The sequence below is a fragment of the Columba livia genome, chromosome 11, assembly GCF_036013475.1.
Source record: "Columba livia isolate bColLiv1 breed racing homer chromosome 11, bColLiv1.pat.W.v2, whole genome shotgun sequence".
Classification (NCBI taxonomy): Eukaryota; Metazoa; Chordata; class Aves; order Columbiformes; family Columbidae; genus Columba; species Columba livia.
Genome location: NC_088612.1, coordinates 9,333,715 through 9,360,622, shown reverse-complemented (window position 1 = coordinate 9,360,622; position 26,908 = coordinate 9,333,715). Strand labels below are relative to the sequence as shown.

Genomic DNA, 26,908 nt, shown 5'->3' with positions numbered 1-26,908 from the left:
TGAGACTTAGTGTTGGTTCTTCACAGCCTTAAAGTCAATCAGGGTTTTTCTTCTCTTCACTATATCAGGAATTCAATGGGCAAGACTTCAAAGTGAGCACTGGGTTGAGTTCAGTTACTTTGCAAATGCTTTACAGCAGGTTTTTTTTGGTCCTCCTTGTAAGCCCTTCTGTTCTGAATCTCAGCACCCCGGCAATCCCTGTATCTCCCTGTTTTCTACTGTGTATTTCAACAAAAGAATTGCTAGTGAGGAGCTGGGCACAAACCTGAGAGCACCGTTTTCTCCCTCCATAACAACCCCCTCTTTCTTTTTTGAAAATACACAACTTGTTAGTGTTAAGAAAAAGTTCAGTCTGGTTATTCTCTATTTTGAGAAGATGGCAACAAAATGTCAATGGTCTTTCATTTAAATTTGTGTTTAATTTGGTGTTTCTTGGTGTGTGATACGTAGGCAGTGGTGGCAGTGATGTGTGCCTACAGATGTGTAGAAATGAGGAAATGCCGTGTTCTTTAGAGCACTGTGGAATAAAGAGAGGGCAAATTTGTGCTCCCTTATGATACTCTCTGTGTTGTTGTTGTTGACTTCAGAACAGAAAGGCTTTTTTTCCTTTGTGTAGTTGTGCAATGATCTAAAGGAGGACAACTTTTTTTACTGGTGATGTGATTTTTAGATATATATATTAATGCTGCAGGCTGCCGCTGGCTGGCTTTTTCCTTTTCTCTCTTTCAGCGTTTCCTACAATGCAAATTGCTTTTAAAACATGATACAGAGAACCAGCATGTCTAAAATACACCAAATGTTTTTCAAAACTAGCTCGTTAGAGCACCAACACACAGAACTCTTGTGCCTCCCCAAAATAGTCCCCTGAAGTGAAACACGGAGGCTGAAATGAAGTGGAGCCTCCGGGTTTGGGTCCGTCTCCCCGCAGGGGCTGCCCTCGCATTCCTCCGGCCGGGGGCCCGCGCCGCTGCTCAAAGCCACCTTTCAGCCTCATGAAGCTGCATTGTGTAAACATCTTCAGCAATAATTTATTCTCTTGAAAGAGGCCAAACTAATCCTCCCATCCCAGTTAGAGCTGCCTTAGTCTGAGCAGCACGTTTTCTGACTTGCAACAAGGCGTGACATCACATGAATATAGCGACATAATGTGGTCAAATATCATTTTAAACAGATTTTAAAATCCTGCCCTGTGGGGTGGCTGTATTGGGAATGTTCTTCCTTCATCTGTATGTTACCAAGCTAAATACCAAGTCTTGGTTTTGCTAGAATGTTTCTATATGTGTAGGAAAAAACAAACACTGCTGGTTTCAGTACATGGATGATTTCCCTCCCTGCTTTGTTTTTTGTCTTGGGGAAAAAAAGCAAATGCTCTTTGTAAAAGGAGTGAGAATGGGAGAAAGATGTTTATAAGACTCTACCTGCATAGAAAGGAAGTGAAATTATTTTCTGAAATTCAGATCATTCGTGAATGTAGTTTGTTGTAAACAAATTCATAAAGCCCTTCTGGAGAAACATATGACTTTGATTTTTTTTTTCTTTTTTTTTTTCCTTCCCCTCTTACAGGAGCAGCATTCTCAACTTTCCCCTTACAGTTTTTCAGTGCACGCACAGAAGCTGTTGTTTTTGTCCCGTAATAACACTGGCCTGAGCGAGGACATGACATCTTTGGGGTTTACCTCTGTCTCCAGCCCTGGGGAGGTTGTTTACTACTTTCTGCCTGGAATAACAGGCCAGTCCCAGGGGTACTCCCCGGGGAACAGGATTATTTGCTTCTGCCAAAATACCACATCAGTGCAGGGCTGGGGACAGCGGGGTGCTGTTGGTGGGGGTGGCGAGGTGCCAGCCGTGGGTACGGTGCCCGTGGGGCAGTGGGCTGCGGGACGCTGCCCAGCAGCAGGACAAGGAGAATCCCCAGTGCTGCGAGTTCAGTGCACGTCTCCTCTGAAACAGTGAGACCCTTTTCAGGAGTAGAGGTGTGTTTAAGCCTATGTTTGGATGCTGAGCCTCTTCTAAATTTGGTTTCCCCTCATTAATACAGGAGCTGTTTCAGTTGCCCTGTAGGGAAAAACATGGGGTTGCTGTAGGGTGGGTTATTCTGGTGGGTTTTTTTCCACCTTTTATAAAAGGCCAAGGTGTGTTTTGGAGGCGAGGGAAGTTGCAGGAAGGGGTGGAGTGCAGGAGGGAGGGTCTGCTCTTCTGAGCTCCTTTGTGTGCTGAAAGCCCCACGTTTCTGTGTCACCTCTTATTGGGCTGATGAGGGGGGCACTGGAATAGGGGGCAGCTCCTTTGCTCACTGGTACAGTCTTTGGGACGGGCAGGGCTGCCCAGATGTGCAGGATGGCTGTGTTCACCAGGGGATCTGTGTGGTGTTGTTTACATCTCGCTTTCCCTGGCTGTCAGGTTTTCTGCAGGGAGGTGGTTGTCCCCGCATCGGGGGAGAGTGGCGAAGGAAGCATGGCAGCGTCACGTTAAGTGTTTTTCTACCTTTTGCCATGACCTGAATCAGGTTTTCCCTTCAGTGCTAGTGCAGGGGGTGTGATGGAGGAGCAGGGATGGAATTATTTACGTTGAGGCTGCTGGGAACGTGTGGAGTGGAGCCGTGCATGGGAACAGGCACTCTCGCCCATGGGCTCCTCGCTGAGCCGCCGTGCTCCGTTACACCGTGCTGGCTGTTGCTGGGCTCATCGCCTGCTTAGATACCTTCCCTTCAGTGCCAGGGATATTTATAACAGTAGGGGATGGGGATGGTGGTGGACGGGATTTGAGCATTTCTGTATCCATCAGGAGGCTGAAGGGCCCAGTGGTTGTGTCTGCTGTCAGTGTCCCAGTGACCCGGGCTGCCATACGTGTCCAGCTTCGGTGTAACGACCAGCAGAGACACTTGCGTGTGTGCAACTGATGATTTGCAGCAGCACACGGAGCATGGTGGGATCCTTTAGGCACCTCTGTGCAGGTCCTGACAGAAGTTAAGTTTCAGAGAAGATGCTGATAAACAAGAAAAACTAAGAGATTTTGTTCAAAGTGTAAAAATACAAGTCAGTTGGGGTATTGCAATAAAAGCATAAAGGACTTCGCGTACTACGCTTAAAAATCCAGACACCCTAAGGAAATACAACAAAATTGAATTAGTTGCAGGACTTAATTCATTTTTGCTAACACTTGCTGTTAATCATTTAAATTGTCCAAGATGGAAATTACAATTATTATAGGCACTTTTTGCTGTATTTCAGGGTACTCTCCCCTCCAGTAATTTGACCTAGTTTACCCGTGTTTCGATTCCACTCTCTCATTTTGAACAGTTTCTGCTTGTTACCAGCTTTGCCAAGCCTTCTAAATATTTTACTGTCTGTTCTATTCCAGGGTCAGATGAGACAAGCATTATCTTCTGGCCAGAGAAAAACTGTGTTGAAAACCAGTACTAGTGAAGTCCCTTAATAGAACAGATGCATCAGACCTGAAAAAATACGTGTATGCTTCAAAATTAGCTTCTCTCCCCTCTTCTCCAGCAGCATCTGATAAGATTAACTTCATAACTAATACTTGCTTTTCAAAAAACTATTTGCCTTCTGTGAAACTTCTGTGGAGTTTCTGCTGGAATTATTTGTTCGAACTGAATTTCATTGCGTTGCGTAAATGATGCACGTGCTGCAGGGAAGCGGCAGATTCTGGAGGCGACACATGGATCGAGAAATGTCGCTCTCTTATGGTAGCGCTTGTTTCTAGGACAGATGTACCTAACTAATTTTTCAAATTAAGTGCAAATCATGGGTAGTGCAGGATGCCAGTTTCTCAGTGGCTTTTGAAATGTTGTTTTCTCTGTGAGAAGTACAATGTGCTGCTTCGAGTGGCAGTCAGAATATGAAGAGTTACTTCATGTATTTATTAATGGGCAATCTTGACAGGTCTTCAGAAAGAAGCTGAAGAATTGTTAGCGTTTGGCTTGTGTAGCTAGTATATTTTGTAGCAGTCCTCTTCAAATGTACAGATTATTATAGATCTGATAAAATCACTTATAAGAAATTAGGCTCAACTCCCACAAAGTTAAGATCTCTCTGGCTAGGATAGCAACTAATATTTCTACTTAGTGAATTTTGCAAGCAGTATTAAATCACTGAGGTTAATCTAGTGACCTTGTTTTTTCCAAACTGTCTTCTGAGCGCAAATTACAGGTACATAATTTCTTCTTTTACAATAGTAATGTTGGTTTTGTGTACTGTGTGCTGCCTGTACGTAGAATGTCACTACTTTATGTTGGTTGTGAAGAGATACAAATAGCGTTTGTCTATAATTGTATTTCTGGCTTTCAAAATAATCAGTAAAAATTCTTTAGAAAATAATTGCTACTCCGTTCCTGTTCCCCAACGCTCTCCAAGGATGGACAGAGCATTTCTACCTCAGGTGATCACCCTAATCATTATGTTTTCAAAACCAAACCTTTTAACTTTAGAGAAGTCATTAATACAGTACCACTTAAAAAAAAAAGGCATAACAAAATATTTTCTGCCTTATGTTACTGAATTTCTACCAGTTTAATAAGCTACTTGCTTTGAATTTGGATTTGTCCCGTGTGCCTGTGCCCAGCACCACTTTCCCGCTCCTGTTGGTGTGTCCCAGGCTGTATCGCGGCACTGCTGGCTGATGGTTTCCCCTTAGGCTCAGCCCTTCTCCTTAGGCTCAGCCTTCAGCAGACTTGGGTTTTGGTGAGCAGGAGTTCTTAAATTCCCTTTGGAAACAGGTCCCTTCTGTGCAGGCCTCAGGCTGTGACATGTCTCTGCCAGGCTGTCGCTTCCTTGCTGTCTCAGGCCTGGATAAAGTCGCATCGTTCTTCCTGCTGGTGTTTACGTTTCTGCTTGATGAGACCCAAGTGAAACAAATACAGACTTGGAAAGTACTGGAGCAAGTTCCATCTGGGTCTCTTAGAAGTTCTGTAGCCCAGAGCAGGAGGTCTCGGTGCCTGATGCTCCTGCATCGCTCCCCTGGCTTGCACAGGGGCCTGGGCTGCTCTGTGATTTAACCAAACCCCCGAAGTCCAGCATCACAATATCAGCTCTGAAAAGCATCGGTTGAAATTATTATTCAGTGCATTTAAAGTAAGAGTATGTCTAGAGCCCACTGGATTTACTACCTGGATCTCTGTATTTGTTGGATGTGTTTTCAGTGAAATAACAGCCGAGAGCTGATGGATGGTGGGTGGCTCTTGCAGCAGATCAAAACAGGGTGGGAAATGAAGGGTGGATAGCGTATGACTGATAAGTAGCACTTACTGTAAAGAGCTTAAAAAAAGGAGTAATCCGAGAGTGGCTGTAACTTGCAGGAATTTAGGGTATCGCACTTGTGGCTGTACTGAAATCTCTATTTTGCAGCTCTTCTTTTTATATCCTTTTGTCCTTTGAAATGCTTTGCTGTTAGGGTTGGGCTCTTATTTATTTATTTCGTGCTCAGCAGCTGCAGTGCTCAGGCTGGTAGCTGAGATGCTAACAATGCGCTGCCTGCTGCCAAGAAAGGAGGTATTTGCATTCATTTTCACTTTCTTATTCTGAATACAAAAAAAATTCAAATAACCCCCCTGTGGTCTCACTGAGTTCTGCCTCCCCTGAAAAGTAAATACATGTGCCGATACACAGTTTAGAGTACTGGTGGTGTGCTACGTACATCAGTTTGCCAAGCAGGTCATGAAAGTGTCCACATTCTGTAAAACAAAGCAGTTTTACTGTAGTCTGGAATAGCCATATTAAACTAAAAAAAAAGCAAAACAATTTCCATAAAACCAAAACAAACAAGCAAACCAACCAAACAAAAACCAGTAATAGGTTTTATAAGGAGTATTTAACAAGATTAGAAGTCTGATGCTCAAAAAAAATCTTTTTTCCTCAAAATTTCAAATTGTTCATACTGATCATATCAGGAACAGTCTGTATACAAAAGAGGCAAACTTTTCACATTTTTCATTCCTGATTTTAAACTGAGATTGGATCTAGTAAATGGATTGAAGTTGGATCACAGGCTGGACTTGATGATCTCTGAGGTCTTTTCCAACCCAGTCGATTCTGTGATTTTTAACAGTGATGTAAGGAAGGGGAACTGGAGACTTGTTAGAGGTTCCTACAGGAGCAGCTTTGGGGCCCAGAACTGGGGGGGCTTGGGGGGCTCGGGGTGTTTTGGGGGAGGCTGTGCCAGGTGCTGCCGCTCGCTGGCGATGTTGAGGATGGGAAACAAATGGGATCGGAACCTTCTGAATGTGGAGCTTGGGATGCATCGACTGGACTACAAAGGGCAGCAATTTAACTAAAGGGGCATCATTTAGGGTGGGGGGGAATCACACAAGTCCAGAGATTTAAACGCCATGTTTTTTGTATTGTAATAAATTGATTAAAACAGATGTCAAAAGTAACCCTATTGCCGTGACACTTTTGTGTGTGTCTGCTCAGTTTTTAATAAGCCTTTCATTATGATTCAGAACATTTTGTAGAAATCCACCACGCCATCTTTTTTTAATGCATTAAATGATCCACAGTGTGTTTCTTTTGTGGCGAAACCGCATTGCCTCAGCATGAAGAGTGCACAGTGCACACGTGTCTTTGTTTAATTCAACATGTTTTCCTCTTCCAGTGCTGGAAATAGAAGGTTTTAGTTCTTCAGTCACCACTGCGGTGTGTTTCTGAGAGCGTGTGGGGCTTCGGAAAGGGCAGGAAAGGCAGGTACGTGCTTTGGATCTTCCAGACACACAAAGCCCGTGTGCTTTTTACAAACAGCTCTCGGTGTGTCTGCAAGAAATCGCCCCCGAGGAAGCAGATTTCTGCAGTTTAAAACTGCCTCTGTTCGGTGCACTTTGTGACTGGTTTTTCCTCCTGAAACATCAGTGTGAAGAGGCAGAGGGCTAAAGGAGGAAAAAAAAATCCGCTGGTACTTGTTTAGAAATATCAAATAACCACCAGTGTGGGATTTTTATCTTGCTGTCTCTGTGGTAGGAGATGCAGTGAAAAGACACTTGAAAGCCTAGGACAGTATAGGAGCTTTACAAATTGATTCAGATGTTCCATTCAGAGCAGAGATTTGATACAGGGTAATGAAATCAAATGGCTTCAAATAATCTTTTATTGATTTTTATGGAGAGAAATCTATACCTACAGAATCAAACTGAGGTTATGGTAAGAGCTGCCTTTAAATTTTGGTTTGTTTTGTGCACGTGTGCTTTGAAAAGCGTGTTTTTTCTGTGCCTCGAATGGCTGCTTTTGCTTCCCTTTAAGTCTGAAGTCAAGAAATGTGCTGAAATGTTAACAGCATGGAAACATTCTGTCCTATTTAATAGAGCTGGTACACGTGCAGTGTTCTGAGATGATGTTTTTTGTGAAGATCTGCCTGTGTGTGAGGGGGCGCGGGGCCGTCCCTGTCCCTTGGGGAGCGGGTCCCCGTGGGGCACAGCGGGGGACGCTGCTCCAGACTCACAAACAACCGTCACGTGGCCCCGCAGCCAGAGCATTATCCTTATTGGATTTCCCTTCCGAGCTGGTGCTGATTTGAGTGTTTTGGAATGAGTGGTGAATGAAACAACCCATCTCTTTTTTTCTTTCTCCCAGCTGCAGGGTTTAGGATGCACAGAGAGTCACTGAACCTGTAGGAGGCTCCTCTAAATGCAGGTGCTTGCAATGCAGCCTGCTTTTCTTTACAAAAATATGTTAGCATGAGCAAGCACCGTGCACTTACTGCCACGTGAGAGGATGTAAAGGTGCAGATAAAATAACAAATACACTTGAGATCTCAGTTTCATTCTATGCATTTTTTCCCCCCATTTAACCAATAGGGGTTTTATTAAAAATGGTTTTTTTTCTGTTTGCTGGCATGTAGCTCCTTAGACCCACCATGTACCCGGCAGAAGCCGCAGCGCTCTAGATGTGAGACAATTCTTTGGACCAGTCTCCCAATGCTTGATTGTGAATGATTAGACTTCAAAAGCATTTAGCTCTAAATGCGATTACAGCTCAATTTCTCTGAGTCTTTTGATTTACAGTGTGCACATTATAAATGAGTAGGGTACTGTCCATAAAATAATACATGCTGCAGTACTTTGCTAAGAACGTAGCTTAGATCATGAGATCAGACTTACAGCTGAATACTTCTTAGTTGTAATCTTCATCTTTAGATACTGGAGCTCAGCAATCCTTTAGTTTGTTGGACGTGTGTCAGCGTTGCCGATTTATCAAGCTAACCCTGATCAAAACCACCAGCAACTAGACGCGCACTTGAATGAACTTTATAGCTGCTGGTTATTGATAGGGATGCCAGTGGGCTGTATTGATGTTTGGGAAGTACACAGTGACAATTCATTAATGGTTTGTAGGGAATAACTCACAAGGTTGCATTTTTAGGAGTCTGGGTAAAGAGAAGGCTTGAGGGGTGATTTAAGAGCCCAAGGAAGAGACTGCAGAGTGTGCAAGCTCCTGAAGGATAATTTAGGCCAACGGGGGAGCTGGGAAAAGCTCCTGTACAGTGGGAGGTGCTAAAGTGAACAGGATGCTGCCCTGGTCTATCCAGGGGTGGGACAGATGTGAGCAGAGCTGAACGCTGCTGCGCGAGTGCGGTGGAACCCGAGGGAATGAGAACCTGGGCCAAGGGGCTTGTGGACTTGGACAGTTTCTTTTAAGTTTAGCTTGGCAGATTTCAAACTACATTTTAAAAGATTTTGGTTTCCAGAGACATTGCAGTTAAGTGTGCTGAGCCTATTCTTTTTTTTTATATCCATTGCACCAAGAACCACAAAATGCTTTTGAAGTAATCTTTTCTCAGAGGTACTTGATGCTCAGGAACACAATGATCTGGTATTGTCATTCTCTAGATGACAGTTTTTAAGCTGGATAGATGTGTTAATCTCAAGAAAGGCAGTTAGGAGAGATCTCCCTGGTTCGCATGCGGACAGTCCCAACCGTGTCCCAAGCTGTGGACAGGTCAGAGAGACTCCAGGTTCCTTTATTTGAGCAGTGGGTGAAATCGTGTGGTTTTCCCGGGAGCGTGTCGAGTAAGGCAGGTAAATCTGCCAGTGAGTGCGGGGCACTGGACACTGTGGCTGCTGGTGGCCGAGAAAATCCAGCCACGATTGGCACTGGTTGTGTAGCAGAGGTTGGGTCAGACATGGAACAGTGGAGTTACGAGGGGACCAGACGTGAAAGGGTGGGACTGAGGTGATGGGAGTCGTGTGTGTCTGAAATTGGAAGAGGCTACCGTCCCTATCCAGAGAGCATGAGAACCAGAATTAGATTAACCTGTTTCTTTTCAAGTGCCAAATTTGGCAGTGATATATCTTAAAAACAACTATTGACATGAAGTTGATCCAAAGATTACGCTGATGTGAACATGTAAACTTGCCCAGGTGGTACCATCTGCATCTGTGATTAAATAAAAAGAGGAGGACAAAACAGAAGAAACAACGTAGTTTAACAAATAATTTGTAAAGCTGTTTGGCTTACTACTTAAAAAACCTCCAAAGCCCAAAAAGCTCTTGAGTCAAAATATCAAAGATAGAAACTTCTAGAAAAGGTACCATGCGTACATTTTCTTGTAAGAATCCCAGGACTGTGTTTTACATCATCTTCACTAAAGCAGTTTATCATACTCCTTCCGGTTAAATCTTACAGCTCAGGGATGTGGTGTTGACTTGTATGAATCTGTCAGGTATCACCTGAAGCTGTTGTCACCCTTGAAAGTTTGTAGAATCGCGACCAGAATATCATTTTGTTTGTCACAAAGAGCACAAAGACATTTTGCATTTCAGACTAGGCTGCGGACCCCAGTTCTTCTGAATAGCGTTCTGTAATCCTGCACTGAGGTCTGTAATTTAGGGCTTGTTACATTTTAGAAGAAAATTATTAGTCATGTAGTGTCAGAGGCTTTTGCCTATCGAGATAAACAACTTTTTCTGTTCCTAAATCTTCTGCTGTAGCTTCAAGTAACCTGCCATTTCTTCTTTTGCTGCATCAGTTCCCCTCCTGCTTTAAAATGTGCATCAAAAACAACCACGTAGATTTCACACTTTGCAGAGCATTTTGAGAACTGCTGATTAAAAAGCGCTGTATAAATGTCAAGTATATATTTTTCTGTTACTAAGCATTCATGAAGTTTAATTTGTAGGAGCCAAGGCCAAGAAGCTGATGTTAGTAGGAACAAGCCCTTTAAAACCTGGAAAAGCAAAGCGTAAGGTTTGTCAAACGAGCGATTGGTTGAAAAGCACTTCCCAGGGAAGGTATAAATGGATTAAAAGTTTCCCTTGTGGGGAAGGACACGATGTGGGGAGGAGGGAGGAATTAGTCAGTTTGTGGATCCTGCTGTAGCGGTTAATCCTCCAGCAGCGGCGTGGCCGCCAGCGGATGCTGCATCCTCAGGGATGATCTCCGAGAAGCTGCTTTACTTTCTGTCATCCCTTTAACAAGCCGCAGCGCCCAGATAAAGTGCATCAATTGAATCTGAGAAATATTTAAGCTGAAATATATATGAAGGGTACTAGCTAGTCCAGCCCCCTTACTTTTTCCCCATGTCATTCCCAATTCATAAAAACAAATCATAAAAAAACCCCTTGAACTTTGTGCAAAAATCTGTTGCTCTATAATTTGCAATTTAAATTACACTTCTCTGTATTTGACTGCAGGCAAAATGAGCTATTTATTCCCATCCAGTTCAGTGCTTTTATTTTCGGGAGGTGTGTGGGGGGGACATTCTGGAATACTAATTATTTTTTTTCCCCTCCCTGTTTCATGTTTTGTAACCATCAACAAGGAGGATCTCCTGTTATTTGGTAGTTCCTCTTTATTGTTTTTCAGTGAAGGTCCTGTCTGAACCTGGACCGGAGGTGGTAAATAACTATTGGTCACAACAGTTCTCAGCATCAGCATTGCGCGTTTTGGGGATGATATTGATAACTCTGGCATAACCAGAAGTATTTTGCTCTTTGCGTATTGTAAATATACACCTAGAGAACTTATTGAATGGTATGGCTGGCACATTCAGAATAGAGCACTAAAAGGAGGAGGATGCACATTTGAATGGTAAAAAGGCAGCGTAGCGTCATGAGGGTTTGAAAACGGCCAACGTGATGATGCTTTCACCCATTTGACCTCTATAACCAAAGATATCTGCAGTTACTGGCTCGAGGAGACCTATAACTGGAGAAGAAAGGTAATTGCAATCTTATTTACTGCACTGTTATTGAGAAATAAAATTTATCAGTCTTTAAATTTTCCATTTGTAGGTGTCCTATAAACCTAATAATTTCTAGGGTAAACGAGGTTGTGAGAAGTCTTCAGTCTGCATGAAGAAGCTATAAATATTTTCATTACTGAATTGTAGAGTGCTTGTTTGTTTTGGGAACCTGCACCTTCTCCTATACCTAATACTAACCCTCTGCAGAATAAATTAAATGTTTAGTGGAATTTTAACATTAAAAGCATTAGTGCAATTTTAACATAAAAAAATGAAGAGAAAGGTCAATCAGAATGTTTTTGTGGAAGAACAGATATACTTTAGTTACTATAATATAGACTTTTTTTTTAGTGGCATGAATACTTGGAACCTGTGTTTTTTATCATTTCAAAAGGTAATGCTAAGCTTTGCTGTATTTAGTACTTCAAAGACCTCTTTATAATTTTCCTCCCTAATTTTGATTGAAGAAGAAAATATTCCATATTTAAATCCTTCCCTCAAAGTGAACTTTAGCTTCCTGGGATAAATTTAGATCATATTTCTTCATGCTAAGTAGGAGGAGTTTTTAATAGCTTTTAGAAGTTTGTCTTGTGTTACGGGTATGCAAGGTGCCGGAAGACAATTACACCAGCAGCGTTATCATTCAGAGGGTGGGAAGTACAGATTATTCTTTTTCCCCTGGGATCAAAGGGAAGGAGCTGGAGGTGTTTATATTATAGGGACAAATTTATTTTGATAGAGGAAAACTTTCTCAGTTCAGATAAACAAATCTGGCCACGTTGGCTGCTGCTTTCCTGCTCATGTTTTTTGGTCAGTGGGTGTTGAGGGTTAATATTTTTAAACATAGCCCAGATCATTTTTCTATATGGAGCATGTAGATCCCCAGAAAACTTCTGAACTTGAATATGTTCTCACTCCTCGGCACTGTGGGGGTTTGTGGAAGTTACCCAAGTCATTACATGGAGACTAGAATACAAGGCAATTATATGGAAAGAGAAGAATGTTCTCCTTTGCCCTTCAGTGCTGGGCAGTACTTGTTCTGCATTCTCGTAATTCCCGATGTGACAGCACCATTCGGTACTTTTCTGTCTCTGGACTCTGCAAAGCCCCATAGGAAGCGTTGTGGGTTTCTTGATTTTTGCGGTTTATTACAGCTCAAGTACCGTAACAAATCTTCATGGGAGTTAGAGCCCAATCCCAGCCACTACAACATATTTTGAATTAGAAAAAACCTGCGTGTGTCTTTTTCTTCCTCTGCTTTTTGTATAAATATTTCTTTATATTGAGCATATATAGAATCTGCACATTAGAAACTGTTTCTGTGCCCCGTGGGTGCCCAGCACATGGGAAAAACCCATCAATGTGAGGCACCTCTGTCATGACAAAGACTTGGATGCTTTCTGGGATTCATGAATTTTTTGTTTCAAAGATGAGATGTGGTTGTGTGATTGTTGGGCAGACCGTAGGACATTCGTATGGATTACGAGTGTCACTCAGCCCTCGTTCATATGAAATCTATCATCTTCCTTATTTTGCTGCATTTAGATACCGATACAGCCTCTTTCTCTGCGGAGTGCCAGCATCGCTGAACACACTGTGGCCTCGAGGGGATTTTTGGATGAAGTTCGAGTATTTTGTCTCGTTTCCAGTGGCCAATGAATAACAGTCTGTCAGACTTTGTTGTAAAAGCTTGGATTTACCTGGCACTTCAGTGTCTGTACTGTAGGTGACTGACAGAGCGGCTCAGCTGAGCATCGAAGTGCTAAAATAAGGAAAGCCAAGTGTGTAGCAACAGCCGTAGGGTTTGGGCTGTAAACGGGCCTGGGCCGTAGATGATGTATCGGTGCCATCGATATGCAGCCCAGTGCCAGTTGGGCGTGTAATTGCACAGAAATGGCCTCTAATACCAGTTTCAAGAAGAGCTGCCAAAACCACAGCGCTCGAAGCCTCTCCCTCCGCGTTGGGCCAATGCTGGAGCGAAACAGCCCCCAGCTTGTTCCTCCAGGACACAGGCCTGCCTTGTTAGGAAATCGGTGAAGTTTGGGAACCCACAATACCTCACATAGCTCTGTGTACAGTAACGGAGGGTGGAAATAGGGCCATAGGCATGAGCAACCAGACAAGTTATAAATATAGAATACTCTCTCAATTCCAGTTTCGTTAGTCATGGGAGGACAGTGAGAGTTTTATAAACTTATAAGGAATATACAAACAGTTCTGAATTTAAAATAACTCTGTATAATTTTTTTAGTGTGTGAAAAGAGTATTCTTTTTTGAGACCATCCATGTAAGTATCTGCTATACACAGTGTGTAAGGATCTGCATATTTATATGTTCATGTGAATGTGACTTGAGATGACAGAAAAAGGTACTGGAGTGGAAAAGTGTAGCTCAAACGTGCCAAACTGTAGCAGAAACTGAGTGGGAAGCAGCGTGCTTCCCACTTGTGCCAGCATCAAAAACGTGCATCCCCCTTTTTCTGTAACAAGTGCCGTCTGATGCCATCTCTGGGTTCGCTGAGCTGCCTGCGCTGCAGCCCCGGCCGTCCAGCCGTCCAGCTCACCTTGACTGTCCTTCCTATAAATAAATAAAACTGTCTGCTGCTCCCTAATCTGATCACAAATCCTTACTACAGGATGGGATTTAGAAAGTCCAAGGCAATGTCGTTATTATTTTTTTCCAGTCGTACCAACAGGAATTCCTCAAAAGCACGTGCACGTGTGCAAGCAGAGACAACTCGCACATCCAAGTATTAACTGTGTATTTGACCCCATGGCCCGCCGTGCCGTGTGTGCCACGTGTCCCGTGAGTACGTTACGTGTGTTTGCAGTTTCTGGGGGATGGCATAGTAAAGCGTGGTTTTTCTGCCTTCGGAGAACTGAAATAGTTCTGCCTCTTGTTCTTTAAAGATCAAACCATGTAAGATGGAGTTAAAAGTTGATGTCTGGACAACTTAGGTTGCTTTACAGGCTACGAAAGAAATTTGCATCACGTCTGAGAAGATACTCGATATTTTCCCTTTTCCCTCTGAAAACTTCCATCCACAATTCTGGTGTATGAGAAGGAGCAAATTTTAATATAGATTGCAAGGAAGTTGTATCATTTTTGCTGTCTGTGTTACCTGTAAATTTGTTAAAATGTGTTAAGAGATGGATTACAGTGCTGTCTTCCAGTCTGCTTTTGGGTCCCACAAACTCTTGTACCTTCTGTATTCTCTCTGTGTTTATAATAGAGGAAAGATTTAGAATAAAAAAACTATTCCATGATTATTAAAACCAGGGAAAGAGCTCACCTTTTGTTTGTTGTGAGTCTCGAGAGCACAACCTTCAGTTGCTGTCAGATTTGCTTATACTCACTTGTATTTCTGGAAGTCATGAAGGAAATACTTTGTTTAATCGCTTTGAACATAATTGCCTTAATATTGTTTGAAGCAATGTTGATCTTAAGAGGATTCCTTCACTTGCAAAGTGCAAATATCGTGATGACGTGCTTGCAGACTTACCATAGTTGAAAAGAAATGCACCCAGGTGTCTCTGATAACTTTACAAACCATCAGTATTCTCACATCTTGTGTTGCCCTTGCTTTGTAATTCTTCTCTTTCCGCAGGTTCCTAAATATCTGGATGTTAATCGTGTTTTTAGTGGACTACCTTGCAGATGAATAGCTTGAAAAAAATTGCTCTGTAGTAAACCAAGTTTGAATATCCTCCCTCTTTCTGGCAGTTTCCTTGAGTTTTCATTTTTTCAGTGATGTAAAACTCAACAGATGTTATATTTGTTGTTGACACACGTATCCTAGCTGGAGATGAGCAAAACCATTGCTTTTACTGAAACTTTTTTTTCGTTTTTATAGCACTTAGCCTTCGACTGGAGCGGTGTTGGTGTCCGCCTCTAAGGCGAGCGTGATGCTTCATTGCTTACGACAGAATAGTTAATCCTGTTGATGGGCTTAATGCATAAACACGAAGGGATTTCCTGAAACGAAGTGGGAATTGAATCCCTCCAAACCAGTGACTTTTTTTTCCCCCAAGATTAAACCACCATTATCTTTCAGCATAATTTAGTCCAGTGTGATAATGTAATCAAACTGTCTTCTTCCTTTAGAATAAATCTGGAATGTGAATAGTTCTGTTTCTCCAGCTGGGGTTTTGCCAGGACATGACTGACCAGCACTCCTTCCTTGCACTATATTAATTAAATCCCGTGAAGTTGATTGCCTTACGCTTGCAGCATTTGGAAGACAAGCAGATTAAACCTTGCTTTAAGGAACAACAAGCAAAACCCCGATATGTTGCTCGTAATCTGGAGTGAAAAGATAATTTGCTTCAGAGCCATTCTGCAGCAACTCTTCTCTTACGCATTACTGAAGAGTTCAGGAACTTCACTTTTCCCTTGAGAAATGTGACCGAATTTGTGACCGTGAGGTGGTTACAGAGCTTGGGGAGCAGCTTTCACCACTGCAGGGTGCCCTCATTGTCCTGCCGTCGTCCCCACCGGCATCAGTGTTACTCTTGCGGTTTGCATCTTCCATGGGGAAATTTCCCTTTTCACAGAGGAAATGCTTCTAGAACAGTGCAGCACTGATGCTAAAACATTGCCCACCTCTTTGTTCGCCTGGTGTTGGAGGTAGAGTACAACTGGCCCAAACGCCTGCTCAATGCTTGTGCGTACGCCTCAGTCGGGTTTGTTTATGTACTGAATTCGTGCTGGCCTGGAGGGGACAAAATGGGCTTGTTTTTTTCCTCTTTCTCTCGAGTGCCAGCTGCAATGGTGCCAGTCTGCGTTGTGCTGGGCAACGTAAACTGTTTTGGAAGAGAATGCGATTTGTGCTGCCCGGGTTTGTCAATAAGTCGTGTTTATTTGCACCTTCCTGGTCGTTAGTATTACGCACTTAACAGTGAATGGCGTAGCTGTACTATCTGTCAGTTCCTGTTGACTGTGGGCTAAGGTGGTTCTTTTCTTCACTCGGGTTTCCATTTGCTCTAATTTCGGTGTGATGTGGGGAGCCGTAACGCTGCTGGAGCTTTTACCAGGCTTGATTGCTTCACTTGCAGAAAACCTGAAGGAACAGGAGGTTTTACAGTGCCAAATAGTGTCCCCGAGTCCTCTAGTCACTCTCAATAAAATGGATTTAGCACATGTACTGTTACGTGTCACAGCTGGGTAGCCTGGAAGCTGTTTTGAGGTAACTTCTAGGGTGAAGAATGAATGAGAGATGGCCAAAACGGGGAGGGGGATGTCATCAAACTCCAGTGTATCCAACTGAAATATGCTTTGGGTTTTTTCATCATAGTCTTTAGTAGGCTGCACTGTTATTTTCAGCTAGGAAGGAGAGCTACAGGTATATTGTGCTGATGTGTTTGGGCGTTTGGGGATTACAAACCGCGTCCTGGGCCTCTGGCTCCTCGGGCTGTGCTTTTCTGATACCTGTGCTGCTCTGAAATGCTGTAGGTACTGAAACTATTCTGAAGGGAAGGGGAAATACTGATGTTGACCAAAAAAAGTGTAAAACTAGAGGGCATTGAGTACCTCACCACAACAATATGTTCTAGCCAGGTGTTTGTTTAATTGAATGATGAGCGTTTCTATTTGATAGACTTTACTGCATCTGGTGGCATCCAGGAGTCTCCAGGTGCTGAGCAGTGCTGGGCTTTCTTCTCACCTGCCTGTGCTCCTTCTTCTGCTTCTTTGCTCTGGAGTTGTCTACAGAGGCTTCACCTGAACAGTTGGATCCAACTGCTGCATGACTGGCTATACAGGCATTTAGTGTGGCGTTGGTTTTCAACCATAACATCCTGAGAAAGGGGATGTGAGTGCATTCCTTTATCAATATCAGTATTTAATATTATTAAAGATTGAGCCTATTGGGCTGATGTCGGGTCAGACAAATCCTTTGAGGGTTGGTTTTTTCGGTTCTGGGTGCTTCATCTCACCCATTCCTTACCATAGGGGATGCTGCGTACAGCATCTGTGACAGACTGAAATACCAAGAAACAGGAGACCAAAAAGTATTGTGTGCAAGCTGACCAGATGCAGTTAAACTTCAGCTGGATTTGTATAGTGGGAAGAAGAAAATAATTCACAGAACCACTTCAAAATGATTTCAGGGTGCTTGGAGAAGTCTGCCAGATAAAAATGGGCTGGTAGTGACTAGGATGTAAATACAGAACCACAAGGCTAGAGAAGTGATCTCCAGGCAGATGTAGCTTGCAGGCTGTAGACTTAATGCCCTCTTTCTGTTTATTGGGGTAAGTTTGTGGAAGCGTATCCAAATACTGTACAGGTAGGCACCATTGTGTACGTGCTAGAGATTTAAAGGAGGAGGAGATGATCACTTTCGAGTCTTGCTGTCAGTGCTGAGTTGAGCTGAACCTTGGGGATCTTGGAGTTCACTTCAAAACCTGCCAAACTTTATGCCTTCACTACTGGAAAGTGGTTTGTTATGGCATCTTTTTTTTTTTTTTTACTTCAAGGTTTTCACTGGACGTGAATCTGGGGGGAAACAGAAAACACACAAAAATATACTGTTGTTAATGTGTTTTTAATATGTGTTTCTGTAGCAATATAAAGGTTTTATACAGCTGCTCTAAGTGACCTCATCAATTTGGAGATGACTTGTTACCCATATTTCTGTGATCGGAACATGATAATGCATGGATTTAATATGTGCATTTCCTTATTGCAGCCTTTATTCTGTAGTTATTTGATTACAGCCCTGGCCATGAATCACTGGAACTGGATTTTCTGAGTAATGTCTCTCCAGTCTCTCACATTATAATGGGCAGAAGGAATCAGGTCCTGTACAGCCTGCCTGAGTATTTGAAGTCAGCTGTTTGCAAGCCCATACCAAAGTTCAGACTATTAAAATGCAATATTTTAAAATTTCTGTCATGGTGAGGGATTAACGTTCCAAAAATGACCAATTTTTTTCTGTCTTTGTGGATAAATTTACACAGCTAATTTTTTTTTCAGTACTTGGCTTGGAGAAAACACTCCCTTCCTCCTCTGCTTTCCAAAACTAGGCTTTCCCCCCCCGCCGCCTTTCCGAAACATCATTTTATGTGAAGGATGCTCTAAAAAAGCAGAAACAGTATATTAAAAAAAAAAAAAAGGATCGAATATCATTTTACAAGGAGAGAAAGAATCTTTAAGAAAATATTTACCCCACACTTGGCAACCTTTTTGCTCGCCCGCATGTGCCTGGCGCGGTGCCACCCTTGGCAGAGGCCGGTGCCTCCGCTTGCCAGGGCTCTTCCTCTCCTGGCCGCCTCTGCACTCCCTGTGACCCATTGTTTATTCACCTGATTTCTCTGTTTCGGCGTTGCTGAAGTCACGGCGTCTCGGAGATGATAAGAACACTTTGTCTGTCCAAACCGTACAATAACCGGGATGTGTTTGCAGCGAGCTTTAGCTTTGTGTGCGCTTCACATAGCAGGAGGGATGAGGCGTCAGGCAAACTCAGGCTGTCCAAAAAGGAACCGCCGTAAATACAGAGAGAGATGATTTGTTTCTTTCCCAAACCTTGCTTTGTGTTTGCAATGTTGGTTTAGCATCTTGGAGGTTTTAATTGAGAATAATGGGTCTCTGAGTCAGATTCTCTAGGAGCTCCTCTTGTTTGTAAGATCTTTGCATGTAGCTTTACAGTATCTCCTTCCCGTATGTCAGGTCTGAATTTGATTTGCTTAGTAAGCGGGCGTCTTAAAATGAAATATTTTGCCTTTTTTGCGAGCGATCATAGTATTTTAATAGTATTTGGAAAACCTGGTGAATTTTGTTGAAAAGGAAAACTTCTCATTTGGAGGAATCAGAGAGAAGGTGAAGCATGGATGGTCAAAGAAAATGCTGCTGTTGGTTTTGCTCCGATAAATTTGATTTGTGGCTACTGATACTCTTGTAGTGTCCTTCTCTGAAGACCAGATGATTATTCAGTGCCTTCACTCCCCAAATGTAAACAGACGCTCTGGTCTAGTCAAGCCTCCATCATCTCGTTAATAAAGTCGGGAAGCTGCTGCAGGGTCTGCCCTTCTCCACGGCTTGCTTTGTCTTCCTTCTCCCATGGCTGCACTCCAAGGCCTCTGAAATTTTCCATTATCTTGGGAGCTCCACGTGATGGCAATTAAGCATTTTTTGCCCTTGTGCATGTCAGCAAGGATTTGTTTGGCGGTTTGGGGTTTTTTTTGTGTACAGTCATCAGCCTTCTTGATCCATGTTGTACCTGGCTGGTAAATTCTGTCCCCAAATGTCAACCCGCTATTTGCTTATATTTGCCTCTCTAATGTTCTTGCGGACTAAAGTCAACAAGTGATTGAGCATATTTCAGGGTTTTTTTTGGCAAAAGTATTTTGAAACCTTCATTTTAAATGTTTTGGTACACATCTAGCAGCCCAAGAAGCACTGTTTGGGAGGGTAGGGGGGATTTTAGGCCAGCCCGTGTTGTTTAGTAAGATTTTTGTAACAGGGATATCTGAAGGAACCGGCATCTAAGGCAGATAAGACTTTTTGTTTTTCATAGTATATCTTAACACAGAGAAGTTCTTGTTCTCCCTCTTCAAAGAAACAGGATACCCGTATTGTCCCCAGGCTGAAAACTATGCCAACGTTAGCAAGAACAAGCGAAAAATAGGACTGAGCGAAACACAAGGTTGCTGAGCTTTTAAAAAATTATCTTCAAAAAGTATTCAAGAGTTCTTCTTAAAATGGTTGTGATTAAAATATTACTTACTATGGTTTTGAAAATCTGTTTCTCTGATTGCCTTTTCCATGGGAACTTGTGTATCCTTCTGTGCTTCAATTTATATTTCTGTAGACGAGAGTCAGCAGATTTACCAGGAGATGCAGGGAATCCTATTTATATAGCAGACTGTTCCTGAATGGCAGAGACATTAAGAGAATGTAAAAGTCTTTCCCAAGAATGAAATAAACTGGGTCTTTTTCTACTATATTTGTCTGAATACTTAACGTAGCAGCATTTGGTTTTCAGCAGATTTGCTAGATGAAAACAACAAAAAACGCCCTGTTACAGTTAATCAATACACTTAGTAATGAACTTTGTGGAGGCATGGGGGGTATGTGTTATGTTTTGGGTTTTTCTTAGTAGGGTTTTGAACGGGAAATGTAGCTACCACACAAAATCTGGCACCCACTCAGAACAGCAGTCCATCTGCTAGCAAGACACACTGATTTTTTTTCTTTCTTTTTTTCTTATATTTCTTTTTTATCCCCTAGTAGTCACAAATACAAGTAGTGCTGTGTACCTCAAGGTGAGGGGCAATTCATGGTGCCTTACTGAGGTGGCATTTGGGGCAGACAGTTCCTTTTACACTGGTGCAGGTTACTGTAAAAACAGAATATGCACCTGCATACTTGCGTTTGGATGAGGGTAAGGTGTGTATCCAGCATATACACAGAGCATTATTTAGCCGTGATTTCCTCTGCGTTCCTGCTCTTGGTGGTCTCACAAGTAACTGGCTGTGCAAAAATATTCCTAATTTGGCCTGCGTGTGATATTTGTGCTACCTGGGTGGGCATTGGCCATACCTGTGCTCCCACCTCCTTGCTCTCATAGTTTCCCTCCCTCCCTCTACTTTTCTGCTTGGTTTCACTCCAAAAAAATGAGCATACAGGTCTGGAGCAGCGGTGTAATGGCACCGCGGTGGATTGGAATAGCGGGATATGCAAGGGAAGGGCTGCTGGGTTAAGTAACGACTGTTTTCTCATTAGAAAAGACAGATGAGCTCTTGGGCAACTTCAGCAGTACCTTCCTGCCCAGCAGACCTGCTGCATTCAGTTCAGTGTGTCCAAGCTACCTTTAATGCAGATTGTTGTGTTAGTAGTACCTGGCTCCGTGTATGCAGATATTGTGATGCTCCATATCCACCTGCTGATAGAGGGGAGATACTGGTAAGGCTGCCAGGTTACTTGGAGAGTATCTGCAGGTTGAATTTCCTCCCCAAAAATCTTCCTTAGCTTTAATTATATAAGGAGAATAGAGCTTGGTGTTCGGGTGCATAAACTGGCAAAGTTGACACTTGGGGCTTAAAATATAAAGTGAATAAAATTATGCAAGATTAGTGCTAGAACTATTTTGATAAGAAATGCAAAATTCTCCGATGGCAGTTTTACCAGACCTTTTCAAGGTGGACACTTCCTTAAAGCTGGCAGAAAGGGCTTCTGGGAGTCAAAATTTGGTGTAGGATGTCTAGGCCCTGATGCAGAGATATGAGCAGATTTTATTCTTTTTAATTATTGTCCTGCATCGTAATTGTGGTGCTGTGCTCAATAACATTACAAAAACATACTGGAAAGCATAGATCTCATTATGGGAAGAGGATGGGGACAAGTTTTTAGTGATTAGTCCTGCATTAAAACAACACTCTAGTCGCAAACTGAAAGGGAAATTGCAATGCAAAACCTTTGTGGAACTCTTAGTGTTCCACAAATATTGTCTTTTTCTGCAGGCCGGGCTCGGCAGCTCCCGTGTTCATTCTGGGATATTAACTTCTTCGCTGGTTATATCGGTTTTGCTTAAATCTTTCAGTTTAAATGTGTTGTGGTACTTTCCTTGGATCTCCTGTAGTTGTACTACTGAAATTTTGTTTTGTACTGTTATTATTGGTAGTGTGTTTTAGCTAAGCTAGAAAGTGAAAAACAGTTACTTAATGCAAACCAGATTTCCTATCTGTTTTTGTTTACAGAGCCTCTGGCACACAGCTTGCGTGGCTAAAAGGCCATACAGCACTAATCAAAATGTTGTTGTTACATAAATATAATGCTGCCACTTCTTTTGATGTAGCGGTGGCGAGGTTGTCTGCTGGTGGTTCTGCTCTTTGTGTTTCTAAGCTGAAATGCTTTAACGTGAAATGAATGTCTCCATAAATTTGTGCCCCCCCTTTTTTTTTACTCCATTCATATTTTGTTCTTTGAACCCAGAATTTGGGGATGAGGCAGAATTCTGTTACTCTCTTAACAGAATAATAGTACCTTTGTGATTTCACATCGTTTGGTGTGTGCCATGCGTACTTCGTTAAACCTCATTTTGCATATATAAGTAACATTGGGCTGCTACATTGGGGTCAACCTGACCATGTGCTTCAGTACAGCAGTGCTTTATTGTGCAAGCATAATTAAGTTGTCTAAAGGAAGCTTGTTTTCTTGCCAGTAAAAGACCTATTTGAGGTACAAACAGAAAATAGAAGAAATGCTTCGAAAGACAATCAGTCAACATTAAAAAAACCCAAACAAACAAAACAAAACAGAAGATCTGTTTGAAGTACAAATAGAAAACATAAGAAATTATTAGAGACACAATCGGTCAACATTAAAAAAAAAAAAAATAACCATAATGCTAGGGCTCTATGTATGGAATAGGTTCTAGTAGGTTCCAGTGGAATGTGTGGAGTAGGTTCTAGTACTTGGCCATTTCCATTGTCCTTATGCTGACCTTACTTTCAACAGTTTTACTTGTTATTTAATTGGCTCATGTTATAAATTTGATCTGAGAAAAAGATACTTTCACATGACTAAGCCTGAGAAAACTGGAGTTGAATTTCTCAGTTTTACAGGAGTTGCTTCTTTTGCAGAGATGCTCTAGAGCCCAGGGAATGAAAGCACAGGTTGTGTGGATGAGTGCGTTCCCTCTAATGCCGTTCTCTTTATTTCGTACCCCTTGTTCACGCCTGCTCGCTTTCTGTCTTGCAGTGTGCCCCAGCTCGTGCGGCAAGCGAGCCTGCACGGACCAAAACGAGTGTTGCCATCCCGAGTGCTTGGGGAGCTGCACGGCGCCCGACAACAACACGGCGTGCGTCGCCTGCCGCAATTACTACTACGAGGGCGTCTGCATGCCCACCTGCCCTCCCAACACGTACAAGTTCGAGGGCTGGCGCTGCGTCACAAAAGAGTTTTGCTCTAAAGTCCCCGCCACCGAAACGAGTGAATATGAGAGGTTTGTGATCCACAACGACGAGTGCATGGCGGAATGCCCCTCCGGATTCATACGCAATGGGAGCCAAAGGTAACGCGGCTGCTGGGAGGCCCGTTGGGGTCATCACGTTTGGGTTTTTCCACCTCCTGTTCTGTGGCAGCCTTGTGATGTGAATTGCATTGGGTAGAAAAGAGAACATGTTAATACAATGGGGAATTAAACGACATCCATGATACCTGCTTAGGTGAATTCACCATTGAAAGGTCTGATTGCCTGCAGTCCCGTGCATTGTCAGTTGCCACTGATTCTTTTGAAGGACTTGGGGAGGTCAGTTCAACACAGAACCAGGTCTCCGAGTAGACAGTAACAAAATGAAAGTGGAAGCCCAGGAACGCAAGGTTGGGGCTTGACCAATGACCATTATCACACAGAACGAACCGTAGCAGTTATCCTGCTTCATAGCATTTCAGACACATGTATTATTTAGTATATTTAATGTTATTTCCCTTTTTTCACTCATTCCAGAAGATAAAAATGGTGTTTTAGAAGGGAGCAGTCATGAAGATAGTGACAAAAATAATGCAGCAGCTGCCAATATTATACAGAATAATTTCCTGCAAGACTGTCACTCACCTACTTTTATTTAATTCCAACAGTTGGAGTGATGTATGCGTATGATTTTGTTATTTTGCCAGTGGTTTAAGCAAACAGCCTTAGTTGCCTACTGACTCTAGGAAGCTATAGACTGAGTAAAGGATAGTCAGCATGCTAAAATTCACAGTGCTTCAGTACTATATTAAAAAGATGCCTCTGTAGGTTGTTCTCTAAATCTTTTGGAAAGCTGTTTGCAGTGATACCCGCACCAGTGGTGTGTCTGTGCATGTGTGTCATCCATCCCTCGAATCAAAGAGCAGGGCGGTCTGCGGTTGACATTGGGATGTAAGCAACTTCACACTGCTGGAATCCAGACACTCACCTGAGAAATGTTCTGTTCTCATCTCCTTGAGCGCGTGGTACCAGCAGTGTGAACCGCTCACAGGGCAGTGCCTGGGCATCTTATCGCAGTGTGCGCTGCTGCAGCCATTGAAAGGAGCTGGAGCTCTAGGCCAGTGAATGTCCTGTTCCCCAGAGGTGGTGTTAACAAATAGTAGCAAACAGAAAGCGTTTCCAGCATTCTTTGTACGCTCACTTGAATGCCTCTTGCTTGTGTCCACAGCTTTTAGTGGTTTGTAGCATGTTACAGTGCAAGATTTTTAAATAGGAGCTTACTACTAAGAAAAGGAAGCTTCTTTCTTTATTGTTTGTGGATGAAAAACTGTTATTATCAATTTACATGTTTCTTTAAGTCTCAGAAGAAAGTTTGGATCAATCTATTTTAAAAGGAATAGATAATCTGTGCTCATCAGTGTTGTCATCAGAAGCCTTTGTCTTTGGAGCTGGGTTTGTTTTTTTCATTTTTCCCCTCTAAAGCGATAAGGTAAAATAAGTAATGATGAAATTCGAAAGAAAGTGCTGTAATAAATGGAAAAATAAAAATGACCTTGAATCGTGAAAGACATTTACCAGGAGGAGAGATCAGAGGGCATGTTCTGTGTGCACATGGCGTGTTCAATTCTGAGATGAACATGCAGTCAGTCTAATATGGAGCCTTTAAAAAGCTGCTGTAGTCACAGGCTGGGCTGGCCTGGGTTCTTGTCCTTGAGTTTGGCCACTAAAAAATGCTGATGAATACTTGTGAGTATAAGAAGTAGCAGAATAGAGTTTGTGCTTCAGTTTTTTGTCCCGGCTTCTGACAATCTAGTTTCTCTCAAGTTCAGGGCTGTGTCTGTCTTGGAGTTTTATAGTCGCTGATGAACCCATTCTCTTGCCATATTGAACCTGCTGAGATTTCTGGCCAGTCTCTCCCAGTTCCTGTTGCAAATTAGTTTTGCCTTGTATCAAGATGCATCCTTCTCTTTGTTTAAGCTTGCTGCTTTAATACGTTCGAAGCTATAAAAAATAGTGACCTGCTGTTTTTTTCCACATCACTCACGACTATGTGCTCCCACAGTTGTCTTTCCCAAGATAAAACAGCCAGGAGTATGGAATTCCCTAGTGCTGAGCTTCAAATATGGATTTAAGGGCACAGAGACAGACAACTTTATAAGAACTTGAACAATGTTTTCTGATCTCCTGTTCCTCGTTAGCCTGTTTTTGGAGGTTGGGCCTGGATTGGCCTGAAACTTCACAGCACTCTGAGGGTGTCTGCATAAATGAGACAAATGGTCTTTCTGGGTATAATTTAGAACAAATGCACAAATACAAAGGTGCTGGGTTTTACCTGATGTGCCTTACACTTTGGAAGGACCACAAAGCCTGCCAGAAGCTGGCACATGGTGGGTATGGGGTCCATACGTTCACTCCTGGGTTGCTGTAAACAGGAGCTGCGACACTCTAGCATCTCTGGAGTCCAGGGGGCGAGTGAGCCAAGTTACCTGCAGCCCTCTGCAAAGTGTGGGCACTTCCTTTCTACTTTGAAGGATTTCTCTGAGCTCTAAAGGGAACTGTCTTTTGAATTTTAACTGAAGGCAGTCCATAGGCGCAAGAGTTGTGTGTCGTTGCTTATTTTGGGTCTCCCTTTCTTTCCTACCAGCATGTTCTGCAGTCCTTGTGAGGGGCCTTGCCCCAAAATTTGTGAGGATGGGAAAACGAAGACCATCGACTCTGTCACGTCAGCACAAATGTTGCAGGGATGCACAATTCTCAAGGGAAATCTGCTGATTAACATCCGTCGTGGAAGTAAGTGACTGCCCTCTCTTCAGGAACCTCTGATAAGGCTGCTTGTAGTATATTTTTTGTTTGTCTGTCAGCATAATGATAAGAACATTAAAAACTCAGCAAACTGTTTGCTTTCCAGTGCTCCTGTTTGGTTTGGCCCACTGTAGCACCATTCTCCAGCACGCAGATGGAATAGGTGGTCAGCTACCAAGTTACAAGGCAGTGGAAGCTGATATTTTTCTAAGCTTTTTTGGCAGGACAGGGAACCAGGATTAGGCAGCGAGATGAGCAGTAGTCCCAAAGGAATAATAAAGGCCTGAGAAGGTGGAAAAGTTGAAAATCCTTGCATCTGGGTAGGTAAATAACTTGTCTGCTAGTAAGACATGGCACTGTAAGACTGCATTTCCTCACTTTTTAAGGCAAGGTGTGGTGTTTTGCTAAAACATGGAATCCAGAGGGCTGAGAGCTCTTACAAAGCCCAGCACTGTGCCTCTGGATGGCTGTCAGTAGTGAGCTGGCCACCTTTGTCACATATCTTAAACAAGCGCTGGATTCAATTTGTCAGAGCAGTGATTCATCAGCCAGGGAAGTGTTGACAGTTGATGAGCTCTTAAAAGGAGACTAAAAATCACTGTTAGTTTTTATTGGAGATGTTTCTCCCTATGGAAGGTCCCTTTAGGTTTCATGAATAAGGTTGAAAGATTGAGATGTATTTTATTCCCTTTATCCTGCTGAATGAAAACTTCAGGGTTCAGAAGCAGGAGCATGTGGATGATTTCACTCATGGTCCCACTGCTACAGGTACAATCTTCCCTTATGGGGAGATGTTTCGTTTACTTAGGACAAACATGGGGGTTTTTATTTGTTAAGTGTTATAATAGAGTGCTGAAGAGCATCTGCTTCCTTCCAGCTTATTTGGTATGGGAACCAACCATTGGTATTTGGTAATTTGGCTTCCCAGCTGTCTTTTAGGACTTTGGTTTGTTTATGGCAGCAAACAAACCCCACTGCAGCTTCTCCCATCCTGAGTGTTTTAAAACTTCA

At 42.8% G+C, this 26,908-nt stretch overlaps 1 protein-coding gene across 4 annotated transcripts in view; it reads left to right on the top strand.

Annotated features, from left to right (window-relative positions):
* Positions 1–26,908, top strand: part of IGF1R (insulin like growth factor 1 receptor) — a 170,221-nt gene that overhangs the window by 101,038 nt on the left and 42,275 nt on the right. For all 4 annotated transcript variants that reach the window (XM_065076665.1, XM_065076664.1, XM_065076663.1 and 1 more), the window contains exons 3-4: positions 22,885–23,197; positions 25,740–25,885. In XM_065076665.1, coding sequence (XP_064932737.1) covers positions 22,885–23,197; positions 25,740–25,885 — 459 coding nt within the window. The remainder of the gene's footprint in view (positions 1–22,884; positions 23,198–25,739; positions 25,886–26,908) is intronic.